Here is a 19493-nt window from a genome sequence, read left to right on the forward strand (position 1 = left end):
ATTTGAAATTTTATGGGTGGCTGGAGTTTTTAAGGCTTTTTTTGTTTTCTGTTCCTCAATGGATGTATATGAAAGGACAGCGGTGCAGTGGGGGACAGGCGGGGCTCTTCTCCCCGCTGTGGGCAGGGAGGGAGGGGCGGGGGGCGGGGCCGTCTCCCCTGCCCGACTGTGCAGGCAGCTGCCGCCGGCGGGGCGGGGCCGGGCGGCGGTTCCTCCCGGCCGCTAGAGGACGCTGCGGCGCTGGGGGGCGGCGGACTGAGGCGGCATCATGGCGCAGCCGCCGCCGTTCGCCGGGCGCTTCCCCCCGCCGCCGTTCCGCGCCTTCCCGCCGCCGGCCGGGCCCTTCCCGCCGCCCGCCGCCTCCTTCCCCGGTCCCGCCGCTCGCCCGGGGCCCTTCGCGGTGACAGCGGCAGCGGCGGCGCCCCCGCCCTTCCTCTTACCGCCGCTGCCGCCGCCCCCGCCGCCGGCCGGGCCTGAGGGCGACGCGGGGCCGCGCTTCCCGCCGGGCGGCGGCCCCTTCTTCTCGCCGGCTCCTCCGTTCCCGCCGCGGCCGGTGGCTGAGGAGGAGGCGGCGGCGGCGCAGCGGCAGCAGGACGAGCTGTGGCTGTCGCAGTTCCTGGGCCGGCGCCGGGCCGCTCCCCCTCCGCCACCGCCGCCCGCCGCCGCCAGCCCCAGCAGCGCCCGGGAGCTGGCGGTGGAGGCGCTGGGGCTGGTGGCGCGGCTGGCCGCGCTCTGCCGGGCCCTACGGCGGCGGGAGGCCGAGGGGGACGAGGCGGGATGGGCCCATGCGAGGGAGGAGGCGGAGGAGGCGCGGCGGGAGTTGCGGGAGGTCGTGCGGCCCCTGAGGGAACCCGGCTACCGGGAGGCGCTGCGGAGGAAGGCGGAGAGGGCGAGGAAGAGGAGGCTGCGCCTGCAGCGGAGGAAGCAAGAAGCGAAGGCAGCCAAGGAGGAGGAGGCGGTCCGGGCCGCCGAGCGGGAAGCCAAGATCGACCAGTGGAGGGCCAAGTGCATCCAGGAGGTGGAGGAGAAGAACCGGGTACGGCCCCGAGCTGCCTGATCCTGCCCGCCCCGGCCTCCCGGGGCTCTTGCCCGTCCCTCTGGGGCGCAGGGCAGCGTGCGGAGCCGGGGGAGACCTGCTGGTAACGGGGTCATGGCGGGCTGCGCTTGCCCGGCGCCTGGCTTTGGTCCCCGCGGTTCTGTAGGTGCCATCTGGGCGCTGCATGGGTTCAGCTTGCATGGAGACACGCTGTTCCCGAGGCCTGCAGCCCTGCTTCTTCCTTGGTGGGCATCTCAGCTTTGTCATGGTCATGTCCCAGGCCTTGACGGTTGGGGTTTAAGTGGTTTCTGAACTCCCGGTTGTGTGTGGAGGTCTTTGTCTCTGGTCCTGAGCTGTCAGCCTGCCCCACGCAGCTCACAGCTACCCTGTGGTGGTCAGTTCCGTTTCAGCAACTGTAAGCCTTGCCTACAGGCTCCATCCTTGTAAAGCTGCTTGTTTGTAAGTTTTTTGGTCTCGCAAGGAAGTAAAACAGCTCCAAAGCAAAAAAACAAAACCAAAGCACCCCAAATTAGGCTTGCTGGGAGGTGCCGTAGGCACCTTTGTGTTGGTTGTTGGCCAAAGAGCTCCCCTCTGCAGGTGCGAGGTCTGGGATCGTCCAGAGCAGCTGTTGGGAAAGGTTCTGTGTTCAGACTGCACCATGTTAATGGTCTTTAACTACCGTGCTGTAGAATCAGGATGGTTTATGTTTATTGTATGTTTTTTTCCAACTTTCTGGGGTTAAAGGTTATCAGGTTTTATGAATTCATTAGCCATTTGGCCCAAATTTCTGAGTTGCTCAGCCTTCTTTTTTTTTTGTTTTCTGAAGTCTCTCACGTTTTAGCTTTTTTTATAAAAAGGCAAGGTTGGATGGTTGCCTTACTTGCTATGGCTGTGTTATTAGGAAGTTATTTTGATCACCAGTGCTTCGCTAATCTTTTTGAAAGTACCACCAAATTCTTGTCTACGTGGGATATTTCACACATCCTAACTTTTTTTCTTTCTTTCATAGGAACGAGAACTCAAGGCTGCTGCAGACAGTGTCTTATCTGAAGTACGAAAGAAACAAGCAGACACAAAGAGAATGGTCGACATCCTGCGTGCGTTAGAAAAGCTTCGGAAACTGCGAAAAGAGGCTGCTGGCAGGAAAGGTTAACGACGAGATTTTTACCAAACTTTTTTAATTGTGCATGCGGGAAATAAGATGATGTGCGCACCCTGCACTGGCTAGCAAGGTGCAGCTTGAAAAAACTGTTTCTTTATTAGTGATTTTAGTTACATTGTTATGCAAGAATAGCTATAAAATGCTGAATACGCTGGTTGCGTTCCTACGTTTCCAAGCTCTTTCTTGATAGAGGAATTATGCCAGTAAGACAGTTGTTAGCAAGGTTATTGAGTCTGATAACAGAGCCCCGTCTGAATTTGAAAATTTAAAATTAATTCTCTTTCTGTTTAGGTGTTTGTCCACCCCCCTCAGCAGACGAAGCATTTGAAAATCAGGTGGAGAGTCTCAAAACATTGCTCAAAAATCGCACAGAGCTGTATGAAGCTGAGGAGAGAGCATTAAGAGTTATGTTGGAGGGAGAACAGGAGGAGGAGAGGAAGAGAGAAATGGAAAAGAAACAGAAGAAGGAAAGGGAAAAACTATTACAGCAGAAACTCAAAATTGATTCCAAGCTGTTTGGGGATCCAGGTAAATTCTGCATGCCATACTTAACAGTATTTTTTCACGCCATGCTCCCACCTCATAGACACTGAGTTTAAAATGCAGGCACAAAAAGAGTTGAGAAAGAAATCAGCCACTGGAGTAATTTATGCTCTGAGAAAAAGATGGGATAAGCATAGTGTGCTGTTAACACATGTGATGTAAGAAGTGTTTAGCTCTTCACTGTAGACTGCCGTATATCTCAAGCTGATTACAGAATGTTTTGCAAGAAGAGGTTGTAGATTAAGCTGAAATGAGAATAAACAGAATAGATTGAAGAATTCCAGCACCCAACAGATGGTTTAGTCTGGTGATTTGGTAAGTGTGACTTGGGTAATCTGTAAAGATTCAGTGTCTGTATGTTCCCCTTGTTTACAGGATGGAGGCAGGAAAAGTTCTGCTAGTCTTGACTTGCCTCTGATGAGGAGACGTGCAAAACATGTAAATAGCCCTTAATATATTACATAGGGAAGTGATTTCAGGTTATAGCTGGAGAGCAGCAAATGAGTTGGCAAATTTGGGGCTTCTAAGACTTACTAGAATCAAAGGTCTTTCTGGTTTATTGAAGGATTTCTACCTTTGTGTTTTAACAGATGAATTTCCTCTAGCCCATCTATTGCAGCCCTTCAGAGAATATTACTTACAAGCTGAGCATTCTGTAGCAGCTCTGATCCAGATCAGGTAAAACCAAACAAAATCTTTATTGTATTATCAAAGATGACAACTATTGTTTGTTGAGATTGTAAAATTATGGCCCCTTTTGGTTCGTTAACTTCCAGATATGAATTGTCCTGGTTATTTTTCAGTAAGGATCAAGCTTCTCGCTTGATAGAGTTGTATCCCACAGATGCCCGTGTGAGGCAGAGCGCACTTCCACGCGTAACCATTCCATTTGATAGAGTAGTACGTGTAATTTTCACATTTGTGCTTTGAAAACCAGGTTTCAGAGTACGATTGACAGTGTTTTGTGTATTGACCAATATGGAAAAATATTTATGTGGGTATATAATAAATCTTACTACCAAGTTCACACCAGCTCTCCTCTCAAACTGTGCTTTCTCCGTTCAAGGCATGAATGGGATCAGTACTTGGTGCCAGCTGATCATCCTGAAGGAAGCTGCATCCCTCCAGGATGGGTTCTTCCGAGTCTCCCCACAAACGACACTTGGGCCACTGCTGTCAGATAGTTTAGTAATAAATTATTTTAACATTGGAGGAATATTTCATCCTAATTGCGTGTGAGGAAGTCTCACCTCTGTTTTTGGTAGCCAGGTACCGGAATGTCTTGAAGAAAAATGTAAGAGCTGTTTTTGCTGTCTGGCTCCACGGGGAAATACCTGAGCAAGCCCAAAGCTGCTAGGCCTCTCGCGGTACGGAATTACAGTCCTGCTGAGAGTTTTTGTTAACAAATCTCAACCTTAATAAAGAAACATTGCTGACAGAGTATTTGTGCCAGTATTAACATCCTATTTTTAGTGGCTTTTATCTTTATATTTCATCATCTTTCCAGATGATGAAATCTCCAGAAATAAGGATTTTTTTTTTAAAAAAAGAGATCATTAGTAAACATGTTTTTCTTTTTAAATTAAGCATGTCAAGCATCACTGTCAAAACAGTTCCTGTATTTTTGTATGTAGAAACAAACCTATTGCAAGTTTAAACAAATTCCGAAGTACAAACAAGACAGGGTTTTCCAAGGTTGATTAAAGCAGCTGTTGACATTTTACTTTCGTGGACTAAAACTGGTACCACAACATGGAAAAAATTCCCAGTTGTGGTGAAATAGGTCAGACAGCCATGTGAATATATATAAATTTGATAAATAAGCCTGCTGGAAAAAAAAAACCCAATAAAATCCGAAGTCTAACCTACTGTTATTGCTTTTGCCTATATAGCTATTTTTGTATAGGGACAGATAATGTCGATAATATTTGATTAAAAACCACAGCTCTATTTTTTAAGTTGTTTTTTTGTAAGAATAAATAGAAAAAAAAAAATTTTTTTTATTTGTTTGAAGTATTTTTACTCCGAGGGAGAGATTTGTTCCAGTACTTGGCATCAAATACGACTCCAACATGGAGAGGATTACTGGCAAAAGGTTCGTGTGAAGGAACTTCTCCCTCCTACGAGGTGACGGAGGCGTCTTGATTTCAGAGCCTTCCGTGTTCTGGATGGTTTGCTTGGATCAGTCGCGGGCCATCTGGGTTTGGGGCTTTGCTGGTCTATGCAGATTGTCGTGGCATCTTTCCAGAGCCACGCTTGTTGTTCTTGCTTAGCCCTGATGTGTGGGATTGGATTTAATCTCTCCAGTTCCTTATCTCTTTGCATCACAGTCAGTAATTCGGGGAGGAGGCAACATGTAATTGCCTAAATTCCACGCTTGGGCCTCGTATGTAATGTTGTTAGTTTCTTGGCTGAAGCTTTGCATTGCTTTCTGTTAGAGCGCACAAACTAGTGATTTTTGATAGAATTAATCTGGGTGCAGAAGTTTGCAGTTCTTGCTTACGTGCGTATTGCCTACCTATAGCCCCCCAAATTACAGATTACCGTGAAGTCCCCTGGAGTTAGGGGTTCTGATTTACATCTCCGTACATCCTCCCATCCCCTCTCCATACGTCCTCTCGCTTCGAGCATCTCGTTACTCCAAGACCTATGGCTGGGTCAGGTCCCAGGGAGTCTTACCTGATGTAAACCCAAAAGTTCAAATAGAATGAAAAAACAATTGCAGAAACAACGCGTTCAGTTCAGGAAGCTCAGTGACCGCAGGATGCTCTGCTTAAATAATCAGGCTCCTTATGCCATCAGTACGTCTGATGGGACAGGCTAACCACTTAAGCTACGATAATCTTAAAACTGTCAAAGTTAGATGCTTGTCTGACCCTGCAAGAACTTAAAGACCGGATAAGCAGGCAGCGTAGAAACAACCCTGTTCTCTCTGCCCTGAGAGAAGAGCTCCATGATTTCGTCTGACGGTAAGGATAACTTCATATTGTTAATAAAAATAGGACTTGAAAATGCCAGCAGGTGATGTATGTTTAGGTATATATCAATCCCTCAAGCTTCCTGGGGTTTGTTCTACATATTTGCTCTTGTCTGCGTTAAAATGTTTTTAGTGGGGAAGACGTTGAAGCCACAAGTGGAAGAGGAATGTTTCAAATCTTAACTGATAAAATACATGGAGACAGGGTATTAATTCTTAATAAAACCTTGTGTATTCAGCTCTAAGATTCAAATTTGTATTTTCTCTTATTTTTAAATTTTAAAAAAATAGTCTAGCCCAGAAGAAAAGAGGGGTTAGCTATGAGTTTCCGAGACTCGTTCGCATCCTATTCCCTCCCTGGTCGCAGTTCAGGTTTCTCACGCTTTGAAGGCACGTCCCCTTCCTGGTAGGAACCAGCTGGTTTCCCAGCCTGTATCTTCGCTGTGAAAGTGGGCAGGGCTGGCGTGGAGCAGGTGAGCTCAGAACCCTTGTAGGAGTTACTTTCTGGTGTAAGTCTGCGTTTACGACTGACCCTCTTATTCTTGTCTAGTAGGGTTTTTGTCGTCGCTCTTCACCCCAATGTATGGCAAGCTTCGGCGTTAGAGGGATGCCAAAGGAGGCATTTTAAGGCCAGATTAGCTTTTAAGAACCAGCGAGTCATTTTAAGTGCGGTGATGTTTTTTTAGATCAGGAATAGCAGGGGAGAGAAAACTTTCTGATGAACCGGGAACGGTGGCATGGAAAAAATTACTGCGATTACTTGTGGGAGCCTTTCTTAGAGCACAGTATTTATGCAGTGAGATACAGTACCATATTTTCTTCATCGTGGCTTCAGACACATTCACAACCCATCTCCAGCCCTTACAGTGGCATTTAAAACCGAGTAAAGCCGTTCTAGGTGACGGAGGATGAGGTAATCTTTTTTTCCTTTGCACCTTGGTACCACACAGCTGTTGGGAAGAGCCGATTTCCAGCAGAAGCTGCGAGGAGGGTCCGTCCCTCTTGCAGGCAGGGGCTGCACGGCCATGCTGAGGAGTTGGAGCCTCTGCTTAGAGACGTTTTCACGTGTTGTCTGTATCAGCGCTGACGTGGATTGTATCTTAGGCTGAGCCCTCTTAGGCTAGGGAGCAGATGGCCCGGCTCCGTGCAAGGCTCCGGACACATTGAGCGTGTCACGTGTTAGCGGCAGCACGTGTGCGGGAGCCGCAAAGCTGGTTACGGGCTCTGCCTGCGCTGCAGCCCCGGGTATTAAAGGCTCCTGGCGTAAGCAGGCGAGCAACGACTCTTTTGTAATTCTGATGAGAGCGACCGAGTTGCACCGAGCGATTGTGCGTGTCACCGTTTGCGGTCTGGAAGCGGTTTGTCAGTCCCTTTCTAACATAGCAAACTCCCTTGAATGCCATTTCCCGTTTTAGACCTTTATTTTTGCATTAAACAGGCAGCTTTTTCTTCCTGGTATACATTCCTCTGCTTGTTTTCTTTTTGTGGAGTGTTTATCCTCATTCTCAGAGAAGCCATTTCTTTTTTAAAGGAAAAAATAAATTGGTAGAAGCACTTAGGGATGTCACACCCGGTACTTACTCCTCGTCCTGAGAACGGCTGCTGAGGGTTGCTGCTTTGGGACGAACGGGCACGGGCTGCGGGTCCCGGGGCTCGGTGGAAGACCGCCCTCAGCTCTTACCACTTGAAAATATATAAAGGAAATTATTTTGCATGCTGTTGTCGCTGGGAAGCTGAGGACTTGAGGCTTCGTGCAGCAAGTAGTGGCTTTTTACTAAATCGAGACATTTATAGAGAGCTGATGGCTACGCTATTGCAGTAATTTTTTCCATGCCACCGTTCCCGGTTCATCAGAAAGTTTTCTCTCCCCTGCTATTCCTGATCTAAAAAAACATCACCGCACTTAAAATGACTCGCTGGTTCTTAAAAGCTAATCTGGCCTTAAAATGCCTCCTTTGGCATCCCTCTAACGCCGAAGCTTGCCTGATGTGCCGGCATCCTTGTCTGGCGTCTGGGGGACGCCCTCGCCCCAGCTCCCGGGGCTGCTCCGTGTGACGGCTTAGCGGCACGTGGCCGCACGCACGTGCGTGACCGCGGGTGCTCTCGGGTCCTGCAGAGAGAGGAGACCTGCGAGGTGTCCTCCTCAGCTGCGGTTTCTGCCTCTGTAGCTGGGAAAAGTGTTTGGTCTGTCCCCAGTTTGGGAAAGGGAACGTGCGATGGGCAGCGGAGGGAGAGGCGGGAGGAGGGATGGAAGCAGCGGGGCGTGCGTGGAGGTGGAAGCGGAGGAGAAAAGCGCTCAGGATCTCTGCCAAATGAAGCTGTAAGCTCTGTCAGGTCCTGCTGGCTCAAGCTCAGAATAGCAAAGGTTAGTTCAGACAAATCTTCCCAGTATCGGTAATTAAGATTTTGCAAATCTGGGCATTGCACACAGCAGTTTTTACTCGGCTGGCAGCGTCTCTAAGGGCTGTGTTCCTTTTACTGGCATCACTTGGAATAGCTCATCTTTCTCTCCTTCCACCCAACTTTCAAGGTGCTAGTCCTGCAGTTTACAGTTTTGTTGCACCCTTTCCTCCAGCAGTAAGAAATCAGGTGGCGGCGATGAGCTACCTGGATGAAGTACCCTTCCGGACAGCCAGGAGCCTCGACGGGGACTCAGGAGGAGAAAACACTTTAATCACCGCCCCGGCCATCGACCTCCCCGACTGCACCGACATCCTCATGAGCACCATGGTGAGTGGCCTCTGCTTGTGTCCGCGCCCACGTTTGCTGCTGGGGGGATGCTCAAAGGGATGGCAGCGGTGTTTACCTTTCCTTGTGAGAGAAGGGAAACCTCTCCTCCTAATTGATTTCCTCTTAATTGGCTGGTTTGCAGGAGTGGGAGGAGGTGAGGATGATTGGTGGTGGGTGGGAGTGAGGAAGGGGTAGGTTTGGGGTTTTTTTTAATCCAGTCCAAGCGGGAGGGTTGGGTCTTTCTGGGACAGGAGGACAAACTTTAGGCTCTACTCTGCGATTGCTTTCTAGTCTGGAATCATCATTGTCTCATTTATTAATAACATTTATTAAAGATTTATAGTATTTATTAATAAGTCTAACAGAGATGTAAGCAGGCACCTGTACTGGCAACATATGTATATTTTTTATATATTTATAATATCCTGTGGCACTTTGTGATCCTCCACGTTGCTCAGTCCTGTAGTGCTTTTGAATTTACACCTCTTGCTATAACAGCTTTGTCACCAATGTTAAAGCCCGGCACGGCGATTCGAAGGAGCTCTTTGTGAAGCCTTTCCCTGTACAACTGCCCTGAAGGCGTGGAGTTGGCTCTCCATGGAGTTGGCTCTCCAGACTTACGGGTAGCGCTAGCACAGCTCTGGTCGAAGACCACGTCAATACTTTGCGTGTTTAGCCTTAAGCAGTCTCACCCGTAGATGGGGTGAGTGCACTTCACGGGGGGAAGGCGATCTGGGCGATCCCAAACAGCCTCTGCTCGCTGCTGGGGATGGGTGAAGCAGCAGTAAACCCCACATCTGGCTTTTCCCTAGCTCAGCCTTGCTAATCCCTCCCCCCAAAAATGACACATCCCAAATCCGCAGGACGTGTTTAACATGAAGAGTCGCCGTGTTGTTCATTTTAAGCGATAATCAAAGAAAATTTTAATGCACACATGTTTTGCCACCTGTGTGAAGGCAGGTGATGGTGTGCATCCCCCTGGACCAGCTGAGGTGCTCCACCACGCCGTCCTCCCCCGGGAAACCCCCAGCCCCAGGTTTCTCCCTGATCGGGGACGTGTCGGTGCTCCCCACCGAGGCCGAACGATTGCGCTGGTGGTCCGGGCTGATCCTTCTGGAGGCATGTGCTGGTGTTTTCCTCGGGGAGGCGGGTTTGGGTCTACGGCTGACGAGCAGAGCAGTAAAAACAGCATTCCTGGGCTGTGAATGTACTTGCCTGCCCGTCCGGAGGAGACCTTGTTTGGAGAGCTCTGGGACGGGCAAGGCTTGTTTGTTCCAGGAAAACCCTCGGATTTTAGTCTCAAACATGCTTATATTTTAAGCCAGACTACGAGGAAACGATGACTGTGTTCAGGGACCGACCGAGCCCCCAGCGCCGCCGGAGGCTCCCGCAGCTGGTCCTGCCTCTGCCCAAGGTGGCATCTCCCCCCTTGGTGGCTCCCGAGCCCCCGTACCTGATGTGGCTCTGCCCAGTACCACTAACGAGGGTCACAAACGAGCCCTGTCACCGTCCTGGAGCAGCCTGTTGCCTACGGCTGGGTGCGGTGCCTCTCTGCAGCTGCCCGAAACCAGGATGCTCGCACCTCCTGTCTGCACCCTCTCCCCTTCCACAGCAGCCAAAGCGACACGAAACCACCTCCGAGCATAAAACACTTATCAACAGAATTGTAGATTACAACTCAGAATGGTAATAAGTTTGTAACCAGATTATTTTTTTTTTTCCAAGGATAAATTTTGGGGATTCCCTATAGGGATGAGGCTGGCACTGCCCAATCCTCGGCCCTAGTGCCCACAGTCAGCCCCGGTGCTTGGGGAAACAGGACCCAATCTGGGAAGGATGCAGCCTTTGCTCCATGCCGTGTGCTCTGGTTTCAGATGCCCTCACCAGCTGCTTCTCGCTCTTCCGCAGCATGACTTCTCACTGGAAAGAAAAGTGCTTTACTGGGTCGAGGTGGCCTCTCAGCAGCAAACCTCCTGGCATCGGGTCACCTCCGAAGTCGTCCCCACGGCTCCGCCGTGCTGGCTCCTGCTGGTGGACCCTGCCGACAGCTACGGGGGCAGAGCGCGGGACGGGGCGGTGCGGCGCTGCGTCAGCCTGAGCGCTGCTGATGGCAGAGGTGCCTTGTCCGACACCGAGAGCGAGACCTGGCACTCGGAGGAGGATGAGTACTCGGAGGATGACGAGTACTCCTCAACCTCCTGGGAAGAGAACGACAAGGATGAAAAGGTTTCCAGGAGGAGAAACGCTGGGAGAAGTGCGGCCCCGCGTGCCGACTTTTACCAGATCCGACCAAAGACGTCGCCCGGCTTGCTGGAGCCCTCACCGGAGAATGGTGACAACCCAGCCAGCCCGGACCCGAGCAAGCAGAGAAGATCCATGGTGATCTTTAACAACATGAAGAACGAGCTGGAAGCGGCCAGGAGGAAGCTCGCTGCTTTGGTGCATCCTTTGAACAGAGCCACCACGGAGAGCAGAGGGGTCCCGGTGCCACGGCCGCTCCCCCAGCACCCCCGCACCAGCCGCAGCGTCAAGTACGGGCCAGCCCCGGACGTGTCCCAGCTGGGGACCCTGGTGCCGGCTCCTCCGGCCGTGGCCGCGCCGATCCCCCCGATCAAACGGCATAAGCCCACGGTGCCGGTGAGGTGTTTTCTTTTGGTAGCCCTTTGCTTGTTGCTAAGACAGGAGGGAGGTGGAGGGTGTTGGATCGGTGCCGTTTGCTGGGGTCTGGCCGGCAAAATGGAACCGAACTGGGGCTTTGGGAACACTGAACCCATGAGAAATCGCTGACAAGTTTTCCTAAGAAGTGAAGGAAAGGGGGTTTTTTTGCTGGGGTGTAAAGGCAAGCTTTCTGGAAGGATCTCTGTTTTTCTCAACAAGCAAGGCATCTTATTTGATTTTCAATCGAAACACTTAAAAAAATGAATTAAATCATTTTTTCCCCTCTTTCCTCTCCATTTCCCCGCTCTAACAGATACAAACGGGGTTTATGGGGAAATGCCCCTTACAGCCATCGCAGCTGCTCCTCCTGGCAGCCCCAGAAGAGAAGAATGGAGACAAAACCGGGCTGTATCTGCATTCCCTCTGCCCTGGGTCTCCCCCATTACCTGTCCCCATGCTCACTGCCCTCCTGCACCCTGTTTTATCGCTGGAAAAGGCCACTTCACCTGGCTCCCCTTGCAATATTGCCGTCCCCTCCTGTGGCGCTGGCTGGCTGTTCTTAAAAGTAGGAAACTTTACATTTCGTAGTCCTACTAGAAAGACAAATCGTTTAATGATAGAAACTGGTGTGGTGTGAAGTGGTGGAGCAAATATTGCTTTCCATCACTTTAAATCTGGATTGCGGCATGTTTTTTAAGAAATCACATCTCATCCGGCTACTTGAGAGATTCAGGAGATGAATTACTGAAAACCCACAATTAAAACCATCAGATGCAGGAAAGGCCAGGTTATCTATACGTAGTTGCATTAGATGTGGGGTAATTAATGAAAGATTAAATGCCCACGTGTGTTTATACGCTAAACAGCTGTTGCAACTAATTAGTAATCCATTGCCCACCCTGCTCGGCTGCTGTTACAAATGGATCGTGCCAAATACCAAAGCCTCATACTCGGGCGAACGTTTCTGTGTGCAAGGTCGTTTCTGGAGCCGGCTTTGTAACAGGAACCTAAATGCATCTGACAAACATCACGGGCATAAACGGGGCGTCAGGGGAGCATCGTCCTGCTGCATCGCCTGTCCGCAGGCAGCACTGCCTCTTGCTCGGCCGGTCAAGGACAAGCGTGGCATTTATTGCTGGCCACGTGACCGGGATTCCCGGGGAAGGGAAGCTGGTTTTGCTCGTTTTGCCCCACGAACCCTCCTGAGCACGGTTTCCTCTGGTCTGTATCTATAGCTGAGCCTGGATTTAATTAAATCCAGTTCCTTTGATGCCCAAGGGGGTTTGTTCCATGTATGGGAATTTTCCTCTTCTGGAAAGAGCAAGGTAGCTGCTTGCATTCGAAAGCATTGCTTCAGCCTGCGCCGTTTAACATCGTTTCACGAGCTGGAGCAAGACGACCATCTGCTGGTTTTTTGGGGTTTTTTGTTTTTTTCTTGCAGTCCCTCAGCCCCTACGCCTGCCTCCCCCCTGCCTCCACGCCTGCGCGACCTCTCAGTTCCCACAGATCCCAGCCGGATTCGGCAGCTGACCTGCTCTCGGCGCTGAGCCAAGAGGAGCGAGACCTCATCGAGCCCGTTATAGCCTTGGGCTACCCCGCTCGCAAAGCCATCCTCACCCTCCAGAAGACTGGGAGGCAAAGCTTAAGTCAGGTTGGTGGAGCTGGCACGGCGCCGTGGAAAGCTTTTGGTAAAGAAAAACTGGATTTTTGTGGAGAAAGGGATGGGTGTCTGGCTTGGGGTGGACTTCTGATGGCCTTGGGTTGCCCACTTTGGTATCAGACCTCAGTTAACATGAGATCACACGTCTGCGCTTTTGCTGTAATAAAATAGCAATGAGTCGCCCTCAGCTTTTCAGCAAGTAATACCGGCCGGGTAACGTTATCTGTTCAATCTGTTGTACGGAGCATGGTGTCCTTTTGAAGTACAAATTTTGCCCCCGTATATGGAAACTTTTTGCACATCATTTTTTCCCGGCTGTTAGACTCGTATGATTATTGCCATGGCTCATCCTGTCAGAGCGGGACTGTACAAATACCTCAGAGATTTGCCTGGGCTCTCTCCAAAACACACGGTCCCCACGTTGGAGCAACCAGGGACTCCATGCAAGCATTGCGGTTGGGTCCCAGAGCTCTTTTCCAGAGGAACTCTCTATAATAACCTGAAATTTATTGAAAATAATTAACATACAACCCCTTCCTACCCCTGGCATCTGAGCGCATCGCAGCTCGCTGTGCTGCATCCCGATTCCCGAGGTCTCTGCTTGTCCAGACAAACCCCCCCTGGTCCAGGTGGGCTCGGAGCATCCGTGCCGTGAGGGATGCTGCTGGATCTGACCCTCTGGCTTGGCAAGCTCAGGGCTGGACCTGCGCCTCGCAGCGGGGGATTTAATAAGGCTAAATGATCCAAGTAGGTCTTGCAGAGAGAGAAGGGGCTCGATCACGGCTTAGCAAGGGGGATGTCCACCGGACTGTCGTGGCAGGGAGCAGGAGCAGACCCCGGGCAGAGGCGTGAGCAGGCACCGAGCAGCCGCTGTTGGGTGTCAGTCTCCTTCCCGTTCCCTGGGGAGCTGCCTGCGCTGCGTGGGCCAGCTCTTACCCCTCTGGTCGGCACACGAAGCTGCTCCACGGCTGAGTCATCCTGCAGCTTCTGGCTCCTCCTGAGTCACCCCCGGCTGGACCAGCCTCCCCAGACCCTCGCTGGTGTTTCAGGCGAGCGTCGCTGCAAGCCGAGCTGGGAAGGGAAGCTTTATTTCTTCAATTCATAGGAAGAGGGAGCTGGGCAGAGCCCAGCCTGCGTTCTTTGCTTGCAAGGGTGTCTTGTAGCAACTGCTGTCCCAATACGAAGGAGCAGCACATCTTATTAAGGATGGAAATGGATGCGGTCTGCTCCCTTCTGTGTAAATGCAGGGACTCCCATCCTCTTGGAGAGGTGCTTGATGACCAAAATATAAGGTCTGCTTTATATCCTGTGCCTTCTTCACCAGAAGTTCCCATCTTTCCCATTTATGCCCAAAACAGCCAAGATAACACGTAAGGTGTAGCCCTTCGCGTGTCTCTTACAAGTACAAAACTACCAAATTAGGCTAAACCTTCCTGGAAAATATGTTTCAGCTCAAGTTAAAAACAAGAGCTGTGGGCGCTCTTCATTGCTTGCTGGTGTCACACGGGGTTTCAGCGTGTGACGATGACAGCTTCAGCTGTGAAGATTGATTGCGGTACCAGATGGTAGCCAAAAATTGCTTAATTTCTCTGCAGTGTCGAGTCAAACTGGCAGAGCCCACCCTGGTGGAGAAGGCAAGTCTGCTGCCTTACAGAGGCGATGCCTTCTCCATTTTGGTGGAAGAACCTCTCTAAAAGGCTCAGGCAGGGTTAGTTGCCCCAACACAGCAGAGGTTCACCATCTAGGATGTCATGGCCAAGGGCTAAACCAAAAATGCATCATTGCATCTTGATCAATGATAATTCATCAATGAAAACCTCATCGTTGATCCATGAAACTCTCAATGCGCCCTCTCAACATCGACAAATGGCTGCAGCTGGTCAGCATCCATCTCCTCAAACAGCCGTAAGCACGGGGGGTCAGAGCAGGGCGTTCACCTGGCCATGACCAGATGGGGAGTCTCTTCCTATAGACTGTTGGACTCTTGTCAAATCAATAATATGGTAAAATATGTGCTCTGTTGTGCTTCTGTAGTGTCCTCCTGCCCCTTTCCTCCTCTGCAAGAACTTACTGTCTTCCCCTAAGCAGCGATCTGGATCTTCAGCGCTTCCTACAAGCCATCAGCCGTCCCCACCGGCTGTGGCTCCCTGAGCCTCTCCAATGCTTGTAGAAGTTGCGTCCTTGGTGGCAGGGTTTGCGGCAGTGAGTTGAGCAGGACTGTCTGCCACGCTGCTGGTTGGGGTCTCCCTGTCCCCCCAGAGACCCTCTGTCCCTGGAAGCTCAAATGAAATCAGCGTTTGGGTCTTTGGTGGTGCTTGCCTGTGGTTTTTTTCCATGCTGGCAGTGTTTGGTCCATGGTCCAGGTGGGTCGGTGAAATGGTTGGTGGTAAGGTTTTGCTCTTCTTAAGCAGCCAGTTGTTGGAGCAGCTGAAGTGGGGACCTCGTGGGGATGGGCCTTTCCAGTGGGAGTCAGCCAAAGTGGTATGGGGACGTGGAAGATAAAAACCCACCGGAGGGGGGGATTTCCTTTACGTCACTGCACATGCTCGTCTTTGATGTGGAAAGCTAAATTGCTGCACATAACCTCAAGTAGCAGCAAATGAGGGAAGAGTGGCACCTCCTCCTTCCCAGCGAGCGGTGGGGCTGGTACCGGACCAAAGGGGTTAGCAGGTCTTAATATTTAAAAATCTGATTTTGTTTAGTCTTGAGGATATATATATATATATATTTTTAATGATAAAAATCATCGAGTTGACAACAGCCCCGATTTCATGCTGGGCTTGAACAGGCTGCCAGGACTGGCTGTGTTCTGCCGTGAGCGGCTGTCCCTGCTGTGACAGGGCAAGAAAATACAGCAATAATCCGGGATTTTTAGTTAGTCAGGTAACGAGGAGAGTAAAAACAGGTTACGAATGCCAGTGACCAATGACTGTCTCATTTTTGAGTTAATAAGCCGCTCCTTAGGGCTGCCATTTCTTAAAAACCTTACTCTGTTGTTTAGCCAAACGATCAACTCAACGTTTGAGGTACTTTTTTGGCTTTTTCATATGTTTTATGCTCTTTTACTGAATCCTTCTCCTTGGCTACGGGTGGTGCTGGGGAGGGTGGAGGTCTGTGCGCTGGTGGATCTGGGGAGATATGAATCAGCTTCTCCTTGGATGAAGACGGCACAACTCCGGGGAGACCCGTGGGATGTTTTTATTCCCCCTGCTATTGTATAGCTCATTTATTATTGTCTGTCCCATATGTTTTTGGACAGTGAATGATTCTCGTGGTATTTAAAAGATACCGCTGGGAATAGTACTGTCAGCACTCCAAGAACAACGAGGAAAGCCAAAAATAACTTTACTTTCAGTAATGACAGCGCACGGGTCTCCCCTGGGGTGGGTTTTGTGCTTGGACCCTGGAGCGAACCCGCAGGCGCCCGAACGCCGGCACATCAAAGGGATGCCAGGTCGGCCAGGGGGTAGACGTCTCACCGGGACAGGCTCTGCTTCACCCCGCAGCCTGGAGACCATCGCTTTGTATCTCAGATGGTTCAGATGTTTGGTTTGCTCCTTGTCCTCTCTCTGTTCTCATTCTCACCCTGGGGGAGTGGGGGGGACCGAGATGTTGTTTTCTCCAGTGGGAGTCCTGCTGACGGACAGACCGCCCTGGCCGAGCATCAGACGGGAGCCGGCAGGACGGTGGTGGCCCAGGTCCTCCCCATGAGCATGTCCCTGGAAGCTGACAAGGTGGGGTCCCGAATGCACTCATTGCCCGTGTCTGCGAGGTTGGATTAACCCCGGTCGTCGTCTTCTGCAGTTCCTGAGCTACCTGGGTGCCTGTGACCGGCTGCTGAAGCAGGGCTACGAGGAAGGGCAGGTGGAGGAGGCCATGGAAATGTTCCAGTACTCGGAGAAAAAGGTCAGAGCGCGGTGGCACAGCCCGGCCCTTTGTGCTCCATCCTCCAGGCTTGCTTTTCCAGCGGGCTGCACTCTCCCCTCCGCCTCCACTGCCCCTCGCGCAGCCTCCCGGCAGGTCGGACCCATCGCCCTGCCAGCAGTGAGCCTGTGCCTGTGGCAGACCCCCGGGGCAGCAGCATCACCTTAAGGACCCCCCCGGGGAAGGACACCTGCTCTGTCACTCTTCTCCATCCATCCTCTCACCCCGCCGTGTGAGCACGATGCTCGCTCAGCCCCTGCACGGGGAATCCCCCGCCCTGAGCCCACCAGCACCCGCGCTCGCTACCTTCCTCCCGGCTCCCCCTTTGCCTTCACCCCCCCCCAGAGAGAAGAACCGCAGTGGCACACCGGGTGTTGGTCTCCATCACCGACCTCCTCCTGGGGGTAGCGAAGAGCTGGAAGGGAAAATTTGCTTGCAATTTGGGCTGGCGCTGTTTGATGGGATGCCGACGGCACGTAGGATTGCCGGCTCACCGCTCGTTAGGGCTGCGGCAGCGGGAGGGCACCGCGTGTCGGTGTCAGGCAGGGGGTTATTTATTGAGGACGCGGCTCCGGGAGATGTTGTGGCGCTGGGGCCCAGCCTGAGCAAGGGGGGAAGCAGGGCAAATTAATTCCAGCTTGTACTCGCTGCCTTTCCCCGGTCTCTTCGTAACGCAGGCAAACACTTGCGTGGAATTCATATTAAACTTTAAAAGGAATAAGTGAAGCTAGAGGCTGACTAATAAATATTTCTTATTTAAGAAGTCGATGTAAAGGCACGCTTTTAGACGCTAGCAGTGGTACGTGTGCCCTCGCTCTGCTGTCGGCAGTGGCAGCAGCAAGTGCCCGTCAGCGGTAACACAACCCGGCCAGGTCATCTGGCTGCAGCCTCGTCACCCAGCGCTGTTTCTGCTGCCGCTCTGTGATAAATCCATCCTTAAAACCCCATGTTAACATCACTCCTTTCTCTTCCTTCTTCCTCCAGGCAGCTGAATTCTTGCATTTGTTAGCTCAGTTTAACGATATGGGTTTCCAGCAAAATGAAATCAAAGAAGTTCTTTTGCTTTGTGGGAATCAGAGGGAGAAGGCGCTGGAAGAGCTCGTGATGAAAACCCAGTGACCAGCGTCCTGGACCCCAGTCGCAGCTTCCCCACTCCAGACCGGACCGCCGAAGGACTCGGGTGGGTCAGCACACGCTTGTCCTGCTGCTGCTCCATCCTTGCCCCAAGCGACACGGCTCACCAGGCACAAACCTTCAAAGCACCGGCTTGGTGTCTCATCCCGTGTTATGGACGTCCATCATGAGCGTGTTTGTCACTGTGCTAAGGCTTTGTAGCAGGAGTGTTTATCTCTTCGCCCACGCATCTCCACCCTCGATCATCTCAGCTGTTTAGATCAGATGCAATAAGATCCAAACCGCCCTCTGCTTAGATTTTGCAAAACCCAAACCACAGTTTTCTCCCTTCACTTGGGGTGACGGGTGTCGTATCTTCAACTACAATCAAATGTGGATTCTTAAAAGATTATATAAATCAACAGAAGGGATTGTTTTCATAAAGGCTGAAAGCTCCTGCAGCAACATTTGTTGATCCTTACTTGGGAAGAATCTCAGCCGACTTAGTCATGGTTGAATATTGTAATCGAAATCCAGTCCGATCAAATTAGCTTTTCCTTTTAAACCAGAAACTTGAGAAAAACACACAATTCGATGAAGGGTAAGAAAAGAAAACAGGCTGCCCTTGCTCAAGAAATACGTGAAGTTCATCCAGTGCAATGAAGAATGGCTTGTGCTCGGGGAATTTCATGAAATCAGAACAGAGAAACGGGGAATGGCTCGGCTGCCCTCGTGCTCTGCCCAAATCAGGAAAAGTCAGGGGATGCTTTCCTAACCTGTGGAGACAGTGGCTCCAAGTGAAGTTAAGCACGAATGTGGGGATCAGGAAAATCTGGATGCCCGGGGAGATTTTTGTGTGTGACTGAAGGATGGAGAATGGGAGATGCAGGTCACCTCACGGGATGTGTCTCTTGGCTTGGCAGTGGAACAGCGGACAGTGTTTTCACATAAAAGTATATTATTTTCCTGTGAATTAGATACAGATGTAATTTCTTTGAGTAAAGATGGTTGGAGGGGTTCTTCTGAAATGTATTTGCGTCTCTTCCTGTGAAAATGCCAATTGGCGCAACCTAGCAGAGAAAACCCTTAATTAGTTGCACTAGTCCCGTTTTTCCCTTGTGTCCTTCCAAACGATCTCCCAGCCCAACGTACCGCCATCGAGTTAAACCACCGTGTCCCTTCTCCGTGTATCTCTAGGTGGAAGGGTACAGCCCTCCATGGCTGCCTTCATCCTCCTCTGGGTGCAACGAGGAAACTTGGCAGCCAGGTTTTGGGGGACTTGACCCGTCCGTACCCAAGGATGCTTTATACCTTCTCTTCTTTAATGGTATTGAAGAGGAAAAGGCCAAGGGAGATATTCATGGGGAGCTCACAGGCTCTTCTTGGAGCTCCCAGCCCTGTTTTTCCTCCAGCTTTCCCTTGGTTATACAAGCTTTTATTTTTGATACGGCCCTTATAAGGCAAGTCCGTTCTACAGACAGCTTTTCGTTACGTTCAGCCTTGCCAAGATGATGTCACCTTAAAAAAGAGACTTGCAAAAGGTTAAACTGTGATTAGATAGATCGCTTCGCCTCAAACTGTAATCTTTGGCGGAGTGAACGCCATGAAGATTGAAAGGGGAAGATAACGGCGCTGTGCTGGTGCCAATAACGTGTAACATTGAGGGCTGAATTCTGGTGGAGCCAAGCAC

At 51.0% G+C, this 19493-nt stretch overlaps 2 protein-coding genes across 6 annotated transcripts; both read left to right on the plus strand.

The window, feature by feature from the left end:
- The first annotated feature begins 179 nt into the window (after nt 1–179).
- PDCD7 (programmed cell death 7) lies at nt 180–4592 on the plus strand. The gene is made up of 5 exons (XM_054836204.1): nt 180–1036; nt 2046–2184; nt 2490–2726; nt 3332–3419; nt 3808–4592. Exons 1-5 carry the CDS (start codon nt 269–271, stop codon nt 3923–3925), a joined length of 1350 nt encoding a protein of 449 aa, XP_054692179.1. The 5' UTR covers nt 180–268; the 3' UTR covers nt 3926–4592.
- Nucleotides 4593–4732: 140 nt separating this feature from the next.
- UBAP1L (ubiquitin associated protein 1 like) lies at nt 4733–19081 on the plus strand. 5 transcript variants are annotated; one of them, XM_054836206.1, is made up of 6 exons: nt 4733–4836; nt 8294–8448; nt 10357–11085; nt 12548–12757; nt 16571–16672; nt 17675–19081. In XM_054836206.1, exons 2-6 carry the CDS (start codon nt 8317–8319, stop codon nt 17807–17809), a joined length of 1308 nt encoding a protein of 435 aa, XP_054692181.1. In that variant the 5' UTR covers nt 4733–4836; nt 8294–8316; the 3' UTR covers nt 17810–19081. The 5 variants fall into 5 exon arrangements, with proteins under 5 accessions (XP_054692181.1, XP_054692180.1, XP_054692183.1 ...); XM_054836205.1 differs by having other exon boundaries at nt 4770–5710; XM_054836207.1 differs by lacking the exon at nt 4733–4836 and adding an exon at nt 8008–8083 and having other exon boundaries at nt 8297–8448.
- Nucleotides 19082–19493: the final 412 nt, after the last annotated feature.

This window comes from Grus americana, chromosome 10 (assembly GCF_028858705.1).
Source record: "Grus americana isolate bGruAme1 chromosome 10, bGruAme1.mat, whole genome shotgun sequence".
Classification (NCBI taxonomy): Eukaryota; Metazoa; Chordata; class Aves; order Gruiformes; family Gruidae; genus Grus; species Grus americana.

What these genes read in the sequence shown, in the direction of transcription:
- PDCD7 (XM_054836204.1), top strand. Translation starts at nt 269, where the DNA reads ATGGCGCAGCCGCCGCCGTTCGCCGGGCGCTTCCCCCCGCCGCCGTTC. An exon ending in AGAGGCTGCTGGCAGGAAAG is followed by an intron (nt 2,185 to 2,489) that starts GTTAACGACGAG and finishes CTTTCTGTTTAG; the next exon opens with GTGTTTGTCCACCCCCCTCA. An exon ending in CAAGCTGTTTGGGGATCCAG is followed by an intron (nt 2,727 to 3,331) that starts GTAAATTCTGCA and finishes GTGTTTTAACAG; the next exon opens with ATGAATTTCCTCTAGCCCAT.
- UBAP1L (XM_054836205.1), top strand. An exon ending in ACATCCTCATGAGCACCATG is followed by an intron (nt 8,449 to 10,356) that starts GTGAGTGGCCTC and finishes GCTCTTCCGCAG; the next exon opens with CATGACTTCTCACTGGAAAG. An exon ending in GGCATAAGCCCACGGTGCCG is followed by an intron (nt 11,086 to 12,547) that starts GTGAGGTGTTTT and finishes TTTTTCTTGCAG; the next exon opens with TCCCTCAGCCCCTACGCCTG.